The 12,009-nt window shown below is 34.4% G+C and overlaps 1 protein-coding gene across 2 annotated transcripts; it reads right to left on the bottom strand.

Annotated features, from left to right (window-relative positions):
* Positions 1-3,226: 3,226 nt before the first annotated feature.
* Positions 3,227-11,250, bottom strand: LOC101218222 (probable plastid-lipid-associated protein 4, chloroplastic). Of its 2 annotated transcripts, XM_011661947.2 has the most exons (6): positions 10,858-11,250; positions 9,881-9,994; positions 9,600-9,695; positions 6,640-6,714; positions 4,286-4,353; positions 3,227-3,511 (listed from the first exon to the last, which is right to left on the bottom strand). In XM_011661947.2, the coding sequence occupies exons 1-6, from the start codon at positions 11,161-11,163 to the stop codon at positions 3,439-3,441; spliced, it is 732 nt and encodes a 243-aa protein (XP_011660249.1). In that variant the 5' UTR covers positions 11,164-11,250; the 3' UTR covers positions 3,227-3,438. The 2 variants fall into 2 exon arrangements, with proteins under 2 accessions (XP_011660249.1, XP_031745469.1); XM_031889609.1 differs by lacking the exon at positions 6,640-6,714.
* Positions 11,251-12,009: the final 759 nt, after the last annotated feature.

Here is a 12,009-nt window from a genome sequence, read left to right as displayed (position 1 = left end):
TTTTCTTATGGAAGTTAGTTCGTCTAAACTTTCATCTTGCCCTAATTTATTCTTCTGTGCATGAGTCTCTATGTGTAAGTAAGTGACCGTAGTTATTTCATTATTCTTTTAACTCCATTGTCATAACACCTAAATGATAAGTAGACCCTAGAACTAATGTCTTAAACCAATTTCGTGTGTTCAACCTTGGATCATCGAAGTAAACCTGTTGTTCACTTACAGTTGGGTGAACAGTAGAAAAACTTGTACCCAATGAGGACTTAGATATTATGCGATGAAAAGGTACATAGTGAACATTTCACATGCTATAATCATGACCCACGACTTACTGCATAGAATTAAGCATGCAATACACAAAGATAAAGTAAGCATCTTATGCACGATGAACCTGCTTTATGACGTATTGCAATCATACAAAAGAAAAACAACTAAGTCCTCACTTGAAATAAAGAGTGACCAGTGTCCATGGAAAAGATGTATAAACTAGAATTGGGACTCAGAGGGTGTGGAGAGACATATATTAATGATTGGAATATGCCCATCCTACACAGATTGAGTGTATCATGGAGAGCCAGTGAACTTGTATAGAGGTATAGAAAGATTTGATGAAGGAACTAGTAGTGACAGTTTCCTTGAAGGAACTAGCAGTGACCCCTTCTATGAAGGAACCGGTAGTAATTCATTTTCTGAAGACAATGAAATATTGAGAATGTTGCATGATTTACAAGCTCCGATTGAATACGAAGAAGAAACGATGAAGGAAGGTTTGAAGAATGACATGTCGTTCAATAGTGATGTAGAAGAGGAGACGACGAATATATTTCAGGAGTTATTAAACCAAGCACGTCGTGAGCTATACTCCGACTGTTCAAAATTTTCATCCCTGAACTTTTTATAAGTTGCATTAATGCATGTGAAAATTCTCAACGGTTGGAACAACGTCCTTCGACATGATGTTAGATAGAATAAAACATGCATTTCCAATGTGTGGTACCAATATCCCTAGCTCATTCTAGGGATATTGGTACCACACATTGTACTGAAAGTACACTTGTGTTTACCTTTGCAAAGAGCAATGGGAAGATTATCACTTGACCTCGGATCACATGGTGAAGGAAGCATTAATGGAGGACATGAGTCTGAAGGTTGTGGTGGAGATCGTTGGGAGTAGACTTAAGAAATCAATGGGCGAGAATGAGGCAAATCAATGGACAAGGATGGTGTGGGAGAGGTAAGCTCATAATATAAAAAGATTGTCACCCTCCCCCTGACACGAACTCGATGGTGATGAAGTAAAGGGTGTATCCTCAAAAAATGCAACATTAGGCGAAACAAGATACCTTTTAAGTGTAGGAAAATAACAACGATAACCCTTTTGAACACTGAATAACCCAAGAAGATATACTTCAAGGATTTGTGATCTAATTTTGTATGACGAGGACAAACACCGCGAACAAAACAGGCAACCAAATATCTTAGAAGCAATAGGAAACAAATTCTTGGTAGGAAAAAGAACACGATAGGGAATCTCACCATTAAGAACAGAGGAAGACATTCTATTAATAAAAAAACAAGTCGTAGAGACAACATCCACCCAAAAGATTTTTGGAACATACATTTGAAACGATAAAGCACAAGCAGTTTCAAGTAAATGCCTATTTTTTCATTCTGCAACACCATTTTGAGATGAAGTGTCAGCACATGAAGACTGATGAATAATGTCATGTTCACACAAGTAAGAGGCAAGAGAATGAGAAAAATATTCACCCGCATTTTCAGTACGCAAAGTTTTGAGAGACATTAAACTGGTTTTTTAATTTAAGTATGAAAGACACAAAATTGAGATAATAACTCAGAACGATTTTTCATTAAATATAACCAAGTTAGACGAATGATCGTCAACAAAAGTAACAAAATAACGAAAGCATGTTTGGGATACAACTGGACACGGACCCCAAATATCATAATGAACTAACTCAAATGGAATAATGACTTGTTTATCGACTCGAGGACTCGAATTAAGACAATGAAATTTAGCAAATTGACACAAATCACAATTTAAAGACGACAAAGAACTAAATTCTGGATAAAGTTTCTTCAACATGAACAAAGATATGGATGACCTAAACGACAATATGGACTTCAAAAGGACCTAACGACAGGACACGCCACAACTTGCGATACTTGATGATAAAAAAGATAAAGGTCTCTCGACTTATATCCTCTACCAATAGTGTGTTTTAATACAATCTATAATCTAGACTATATTATGAAATACATACATATATGATTTTTAAAAAAAAAATAAAAAAAAAATTGACAAACTATTTACACTCTATAGAACAAAATAATTAAAGAACAAAATTCATTACACTTTATTTTTCTATGAAATGTGAATATTTGGTCAAATATTCTATTTTTGACAATTTTTCATATATGTCTTTTATAATAGAATTATAGTATGAAAATTGGATTCATATAAGGACTCTATTGTGAAGATATTATATTTGGATGAGATTCTGATGTTGATGTCATATGGATTGGATTCATATTGAACTGTAGTATAAGAGAGACATATGAATATACATATATGATATTTATATGTTTAACTAATTAATTTTATTTAAAATGTGATTTATTATAAAATTATTTGACTTATTAAAGATCAATTAGTTATGAAATAAAAGAGAGTGAGTGTTATATTTATATATTAGTTGATTAATTCTATGATGAATATGATCTATTAAAAGATTTTTTAGTTGATATGATTAATTCGCTAATTAAAGGTTAATTACTCAAATCTTGGAGCCTCACCATATAAAAGTATCCTCCTTACAACCTTTTTAAGGTTCAAGGGGTTCAATTGGTGAATCTAGCCTCCATCTCCAAAGTCTCAAATTCTAACCCTCATACTCTCAATAATTATCTTCAACCTTTCTTCTTCTTACAAGATGCTAGAGCCCACACATCTAGTTCTTTGGAATCCTAGAGAATAGTAAGAAAGCCCTTGCACTGGTGTTTGTTATTCGTTGAGGAGTTCATGCTCATGACAGAGATGTGGTTTGTTCAGGATTTAGAGAGGATATCGTGAAGGTTGGAATCTACGAGGGTAAGTTTTACTTCTCCTTTTCTCCCTCGTTACTAGCATCCTTAGGTTGTGTGAATGTGTACCTAGCTAAGTCTAGTTTAGTGGCTATTTCTGTATATATAAAAACCGATTTCCATATTGCACGATAATCAAACACTTTCATGGGAATTTGACTCCCTTCAATACTTACGGCATAATTTGGTATATTGCAAAACTATACAGAAGGTCGCCACAAGTTTTATGAAAATATCATGAGAATCAATTTACAGGAACATAATATTTACTCTGTTTTTTTGTGACTTGATCAGGCTTTAGAAGGATACTACTATTAAAGTAAAGAGATCAAAGTGTTACACAGGAACTCGATAAGAAGGATCAATCATCTTCAAGATAAAGAGATTCCCTTTGTCACCTCTGGATATTCTGTCAATATTCAGTGATATATATATAACAGTTTAGCACCCCAGTGATAAGAATGTATAAAAGTAAAATCAATCAAATGTTTGGTGAATGAAAACATAGTTATTATAAATATAACATACAAAGATATTAAGAAAGCTTCATAATATTAAATTGATAATGAATGACGTTTGAAAGACGTAAAGCATGCAAAATGTGGTTCAGTTAATTTCTATTTAAACTTTCAAGTCAACTCATTTACAACATTTCATGACAATATAAACCTTTAACTAAAGGTTTAAATTTTTAATTCATTAATGGTCTTTTGTTAATCAATTGTTACAAAACAAAACTGGTTAGATTGTCTAGTAACCATCACATACAATTCAATAAGTTGTGATCCAAATAAAGATATAATAATTGAGATTTCATAATATGCTGCACAGATAACGTTCAAGTTCTTGTACGGTTGGGTTGGCTTGCATATTTTTTTAAAAAAACGTTGTAACTAAGCAAAAGCATTTTTTCTTCTCTAAACAATTTTGGAGGAAGTGAGTAAGTAAATCCCTCCGAAAGGGAGTGAGTATTTGGAACTTTAAAAAATAGTTTGGTGCATTTAATGCACTGATTATTTATTTGTTATAGATTTTACTATTAAATTTTTATATAAATATCATCTAATCTAACCATCTGTTTGTCTCAGAGATCTAACTGCTTGTGATCCAAACATCAACCAGAATTCCTACAACCAGAACAAAACTAGAAACAGTAAAATAGAAATTCAGCATGACTACTTACCGCAACTCTTCATCCAAATATGTGATCTCAAGTTCACCGCGGGCTCTTCCAGGTGCTTTGACCGGTATCTGTTGATCAAGACATGAAAAGATTTACATCAATGAAATTAGAACTCCGTTGTGAGACCTTAGTGGAATACTATGATTGGCACTTGACCAATATGATTCCGTTCAGCCACAACCAGCCTTACTTCGTCATCAAAGAAAAGCGTTAGGATTGGTTGCTGTGTACAAGTCACGTGAGAGGACTATATATGGCAATATCAAGCTAGCGGGAGGATTAGCCTATCCAAAAATCTCAGTCTTCCGTAGTTTTTAGCTTAGTTTCCGTGAAATGGGTAAATGATTTGATAGTTTAATTTCTAAAAGCTGTCTTTACGTCAGTATACAAATTACCTGAGCTTGAAAATCTAGACAATTTTTTTCAAGAATTCCATATTTCGCATTTATGGTCCCTAATTCTCACATGGCTCTCTCCCTTCATTGTTGCACAATCTGTAAAGCAACTCCGAGCCACTTGTTCTAACACCTTTAAATAACAATATTTTCCTCCAAGAAGCCAATCTCTTCCTTAACCATCTACCACTCGGTTCCGAAAAGAAACAGATTTGAGATTACCTCCACCAAGAGAGACACCTGTCGCATCCTACATAACCAGCTCATATACCCAACTTCCTTGAGCCTAAAACCGTCTGGTATAGGATTATTGCGAGCAATGCAAACCTCATTTTTTTGAGTGGTTGTTGGGTAGAAGATTGAAGGCACACATAGGAGTTTGTGCAAGGATATTTCCTTGAGCTTCCTTCTTTCTCTTACTTGGTTCTTTGTGTAGGGGTGAAGGTAAGAAAACATATTTTGGGGAGGATCAGTTGGTGGAAAATAAACCTCTATGCATTTATGTTTCCTCGTCCATATCATTTGTCCTTAAAAAAATAATCGTGGCTGAAATTATGGTAAGGTTTGGGAGCTCTTTTTCCTTTTTGCCGAGTTTCTATAGTTTGTTTTCTGATAAGAAAAAAATGGATGTCAGAAAATCTTCTTTTTTTAAAAATCAAGAAATTTGAGTTTAAGCACGAGAGAAGGGATGTGCATTTTTTTAGCAACATGGGCTCTCTTTCACCTCTTTCATTAGTTGGTTAATGGACCCTTCTTCCATTAGGGATCTTATCTTTTCTGCTCAGTGGGGTGTCGAGAGATGGTTGAGTTCTTTGTCTAGCAGGTTATTCACGAACGAGTTAACACTCTTGATCGAAATTTTAAGAAGTTGTCTTCGCTAGTTGGGCCATTTTGTTGTATTGCTTGTCAAAGAAAAAGACGATTTGAATCATATCCTCTAAGGATGCCAGTTTGAGATGACTTTTGAGAGAGTCAAAGTTGAAACTTAATTAACACTACTCAAAACTGTTAATCATATCCACCTCCGAGCACAAATTCTTAAAATAAATTTTGCGGATAGTGTTTCTCCTAAACCCCACCCCCCTAGTCAAACACTATTGGTGCTTGACCCTTAGCTGATAGATGAAAAATAGAAACTCCAAACTCAAAGAAACTCATATTTTTATCCAACTCAATGCTGGTTGGAGATAATATGATTCAAGTTATTTAACTAGCATTATGTTAAGATTCTTCTTACTGCAAATAGAAAACTGCAACAAGAACACAAATATCCAAGAAATTAACAAGGAAAAATCCTTGTGATTATATAATTACTTCAAGCAATATCAAGATAATAACTAGAACAAGAAAATATAGATGCACAAACTCCTCAGCACATTCTAGACGGTTAAGAATTCTCTCTCAAGGGCCAAACACTCTTCTAAATTCTTCACACCCCTAGTCATACTCTCTCATACTATTTATAATTCAAAAACCTAACTTAGTATCTAAATACTAGAATGCCCTCTTACAGTTCATCATCAAATTATCCCAATATATTCCTAACTAGGAGCCTTACACATAACCAATTAATTTTACTCTAGATAACTTTTTTTCCATTCCCAACAGAAATAAAATTAAAATGCTTCAAGTCCATTATTTAAAGTCTTTTACGAAACATAGTATGTTTAACTTATTTAAAAAGTTAAGAAGCTTAAAATTCAATTGCAACAGCAAAGCCGGTTTCCTAGGATCAAAAGTAGGCCCAAGGATCTTGATTCTTTCTAAGCAGGGTTTCCAGTAAAAAAGCTTCTTCAATCATAGGTCCTACAAAAGACATCCAAACTATCCAGTACTGTAACTTCTCATTTCTATTATTTAAAGAAAATGAATTCCAGAGTATGGAAAATGCAAGCACAAAATATAGTTTGATCTACATATGGAACTAAGTAGAAAAGTCAAAGAAACCAGATGATTTACCAGACCAAGAATTTTGAATGTGTCAAATTGAACAGCTACTTTTCTTGAATTTAAAGGCTTCAAGTCTGCTGTGACCTACAAAAAAGACAAACTTGAACAAAGCTGGACCTATAAACCAATGTCTCATTATCTAATTGAGAAAAATGGACAAGCAGTTCTTTGATATATTGTGTTAAATTTTATAGTATGGGGCTCCATCTCAAAACCAATTGACAATGAGAGAAGTAGCCCATCTATCTTATATGGAGTATGAGTCCCCTTGGTTTTTCCAACGTGGGACTCTCAACTTCTCCAATATGCCATTTCAAGATGGTGCCTCTTTGGGTTCACCTATCTTGGATCGAATACTCGTTTGGGTCTACTGGGCTCTGATACCATGTTAAATTTGATAGTATGGGGTTCCATCTCAAAACCAATTGGCAATGAGAGGAGTAGCCCATCTATCTTATATGGAGTATAAGTCCCCTTGGTTTTTCCAATGTGGGGCTCTCAACTTCTCCAATATATTGTTACATCCTTTTTGCAATGCTTTTGTTAGAACACTTGCCAACAAAAACAAGATCTTAATTTATTATAATGAACTATAAGAAAATATAAGATAAACCTAATTACAATGCACTTGGAACCTCCTTCTTGAGTACTCTCACCAAGCCCTCAATCCCTCCACAGAATAATCTCTCTCTCACTTACCCTCCCTCCATTTATAACAAGATGTAACCACCCTAGTAACCACACTTACATAATGACTACTAGTAACCACATTTACATAATAACTATCAGTAACCACACTTACACAATAACTACTAGTAACTTCCTAAGTATCTAATTACCCTTATACAAGATAAACCCATGTATTAGAATCTAGGTATCTAGCAGCTTTTTCGGAATCTCAACGGTTAAATCCATATGATCAACATGTTAGGGATTAATTTTGAAATGGTTAAAATCATTTTTCTACCCTGAAACATAACTTTAATCAATCAAAATCAATTCCATCTTTAATTATACATTTTTAAATGCAATTTTGATCCTATTAAAATTGATCTGGCATGATTAAAAGCATTTTCAATGTGATGTTAACCATTATAGAATCACTCATGGGTAAGCCTATTCAACATTTTAACTAAGGGTCATACAATCCTTCACATACCTCTGCTGCAACTCTTTTTCCTTCTGATTGTTATCTCTTAATGAACTATTTGGTGATGTATCACTTGTCCCTTTAATTGCTGGGTTGGTTATTCATTATCGGTTTTCTGGTTTGTTCAGGCTATGTAGTTTAATAGTCCTTTTTATGTCTGTTTGATGCTGTAAACATTTGATTACCATGTGAACTGATCTGGTGCTTTGTACTTTTTATTCTTGTAGCTTACACTTGTATATAAGTATTATTCGGTAAAGATTGTCTTCCGAAGTTGTATACATCAAGTTTTGGTATCTTCCATCAAGTTTTGGTATCTTCCATCACCGGAATCTTACTTCTTTTTTTGATTGATAACATTTTTTGATCGTGTGCTTCCAGTCTCTCCTCTGCGCGTGTTTGAACCATCATTCTTCTTCTGCCCAAAATTTTTTTCACTGATACCAATTTGATGGAACTCCTCTTGAAATGTAAGTATAGGAAAACTTTATTGCTTCAATGACCAAAGTGAATTACAAGAAAAGAACAATTGAAATGAGAGTTTCTCAATTCAAGGAATAAACTCCTTCTCTCTCTGCTATCCTATCTCTCAAGGCAGAGCATGAGCCAATTCATTCAACTCACTAACTATCTTTCCCTCTTCCTCTCTATTCTTATTTATTCTAACCGACTCCTAACAACTTTTTAATCTATTCTGCTTCGCACGTGTGTTCCCTTTCTCTTTCTTTTTCCTTCTACTATATTGGTGGTATGATAGGGGGTCTATCAACTTCCTTCCTAACCAATACGGTCTCCACCTCTGTACAGCCAAAACCACTGCCATAAGCTCCCATTCGTAACTTGGTTTAGCTCGGTCCCTCATTGACAAAGTATAACTGAAGTAAGCAATCTTCGAAAACAACTTCCTCCATTCAATTCGTCAAACAACTCTTCAAAACTAGGTATTGGAAACTTATATGGAATTGTCACATTATTCAGTGCACGATAATCAACATAAAACCTCTAGCTACCATCTTTCTTCTTCACCAATAGAACAGGACTAGAATACAAATTAGTACTTGGTCGTATAACTCCAGATGTTAACATTTCATCCACTAATTTCTCCAACTCCTCTTTGTTGTTAAGCATACCTATACGAGTGTACATTGACCGAATCAATCTCTTTCTTCAAATGAATATGATATTCAATGCATCTCCTTGGTGGATGTTCCTCTGGCCAATCAAACACATCTTCAAATTAACAGTACAGGTACTGATTCAGCAACCGTGGGTAATTCATCAACTCCATATAGTTCGCACCACGACACTTCTCCTTCTATAACTCTACATTCAATTAGGAATCCTTGATTGATGCTGACCAAGACTTTATCAAACTCTTCAAGCTTACCCAAGCTCTAGTTAAGATAGGATCACCTCTCAACACTACATTCCAACCATCTTCATTAATGTCATGCTCAAATCTTGCCAATCAACCTCTGTTACACCCAACGAGTGCAACCATTGCATTCCCATGAATACGTCAACTACCCCTAACTCCAAGGGTAAGAAACTATCTTTTAATTATATATCTAACAGAAAATAAGTGACTCATTTCCATCCATGGATCTGATATAATCCGTTTCAAAACTTGGTTTCAAAATAACTTCATTTGATATGGCATCTGGCAACCGAAGAGTAAAGACAATAGGAAATACAATCTACAGAAATTACATTACATACAAACATAACTCATTGGCACACAAGTTAGGAAGCAGGAGAGAGAGAACGCACATAATATCTCATTGAAAACAAATAAAATAAAGGGAGCAGTAACTTATACCTGGTTGAAGAACGGCCAAGATTCCATATTTTGAGCTCTGAGAGAATCTACATTGATTCCTTGATAGTTTAGTTTTGACCTTAAAAACTTGGGCCTCTGCCAAAACACAACGGTTAAGAATTGATTAAATGATTAATTAAGCCCACCCTATGGTTTCTTGCACCAAGTCTTTATGGTGAGTGATTCTATCTATGGTTTCTTGCATAAATGACTATATTGTGCATATATCCTGGAGTAGAAATAGTTGTGAGGAAACATGTCATAATGAAGTATCCAGCTACCTCAGTTTGCAGAATTGATCTTGAAGTAGTATATATGAGCTCCCATTTTCCATTTAGTAAGTCAGATTTGAGTGGTTCCTTTGTAGGGTTGACTGCTTCAAGCTTGCGTGATATCTGTTGGTAATAATCAAAATGAGAAAAACGATTAACTATGCTATGATTTATTAAAAGTATACGTACATACAAAACGGGACCTCTTCACCACTCAAAAAGTCCTATTGTTTCTAAGGAGCTTAAAAATATTTGGATTTTTGGAGAGCTGGAGAGGTCGTGTGATGAGGAGTTAGGTGAACCTCAGGCATTAGTTACTAGGCCTTTTTCTTCAATAAGAGTCACAAGCCACTTTGTAATTATTCACTAAAATATCTTGAGTTCAACAATTCCTCAATGATTGCAAAGAAATTTGTAAAGAGATATACGAAAGCAAGATAACGGAAAACACATTAACCTATTGGCTATTTGAGAGAGTCGAATTCTCCCCTCGGAAGCTTTTGCCGCCACAAAAAAACATTCATACCCAACCTTCACTATCCAAACCCTTTAAAAACCCCTCATGGTCCACATTAGAGTATATTCCCATGGAGCACAGGCACGTAAAGTACGTAGAGAATCAATATCAAATACATATCTGACACTGATACATCCAGATACCTGGAAGACACATGCTCGAAACATGATTTGATTTTTTTTTCTTTTTTTTTTGATACATGTGTCCCATTCCAAATATATGAAGGGACACGTTGAAGCTATTGATTCTTAGAAGCTGTGGTTTTCTTTTCCCTCTTTGAAACTTAGAATAGGTAAACGGTTAAATAGAATAGCATCATTTTTAATTTCCCCACCAGCCTAATTTCTCCTTTCTAAAATGTATGCCTGCCCCAATCCCCTGACTCTGAAACATCAAACTATCTTTATTTATTAACCTCACTCACCTGGTGGGGCTGTTGAAATTAAAATGCAAGTGAGGGAACCCAAACCTGATCAACCATTTCCTGATCTTCAGGAGTGGCCTCAGCTCCTCGATCAAGGGGCTCAATTGCCTGAAGAAGTTCCTGTTTAAGAGCAGTGACATTATTTCCTTTCCCTTTGTTCAAAAAGGCGGGAAAGAAAGAGATTCTGAGCCTCCACTTGTGAGAAGGTGAAGAAGTGAGGAGGTTAGTGTTTGAAGACGGGTTTGAGGGAATAATAGGAAGGAGAAACCTGGGTGGTTGCGATGTTGAAGGAGGCCAGAGTTTGGTGGTTGGAGTAGCTGTAGATGAAGATAAGGCCACAGCCATAGCCATATTTTTTCTCTACTGAAAACAAACCGTTGCTATTTTTGCGCTCCGCTTCCGTTTCACGTGTACACTGTATTTTAATACAAATTCGATTAAGGGTATAAAACGGGGAAGGAGAATTAAAAAAAAAGAAGAGATTTTACCAAATATTTAGGAGCTATCATAGTCTTTCATACGGTAGGGTCTTACTAATATATAATCCACAATTATGCTAGAGCACGTAAATATTTTAATTTATTTTGTTATTTTAGAAAATGTCCAAAACCAAAATCTCTAACCTCGATTAAGCTGAGTCTATGTTCTTACATATTCTTTTTAGAGTCGTGATTAAATTCACCTACTTCAAATATTTTTCGTCTCTCTACTATAAAAATATATATTTAAAAGATACTTTGTAGTTTTATTATTGTGCGGGTAATTTTATTATTCTTTTTTTAAGTTTGATTATATATTAGCATTTGGATAACATATCTTGAGGAAATGGTTAAAAATAAGGTCTAGTTTGTTTTACAAATTTTTGTATGAGATTTCTAACAAACATTTAATATTATTATTTGGTAGATGGTTAAAAATAAGGTCTCATTTGTTTCACAAATTTTTTTAATGAGATTTCTAACAAATATTTAATATTATTATTTAGTAGACAGCTAAAAATAAGGTCTCATTTGTTTCACAAATTTTTCTATGAGATTTCTAACAAACATTTAATATTATTATTTGTTTTACATAATTTCACACTTTAAAATCGGTATATAATTATCTATGGAGCTTTAAATGACATGAGTCTTTTAATACCTTACAAAAATGTTGGAATTCTACATAACGCCTTGAATTTAAGAGGACACGCATATC

This window comes from Cucumis sativus, chromosome 1 (genome assembly GCF_000004075.3).
Source record: "Cucumis sativus cultivar 9930 chromosome 1, Cucumber_9930_V3, whole genome shotgun sequence".
In the NCBI taxonomy this organism is placed as follows: domain Eukaryota; kingdom Viridiplantae; phylum Streptophyta; class Magnoliopsida; order Cucurbitales; family Cucurbitaceae; genus Cucumis; species Cucumis sativus.
Note: the sequence above shows the minus strand (reverse complement) of the source record. Positions and strands in the feature narration are given on the sequence as shown.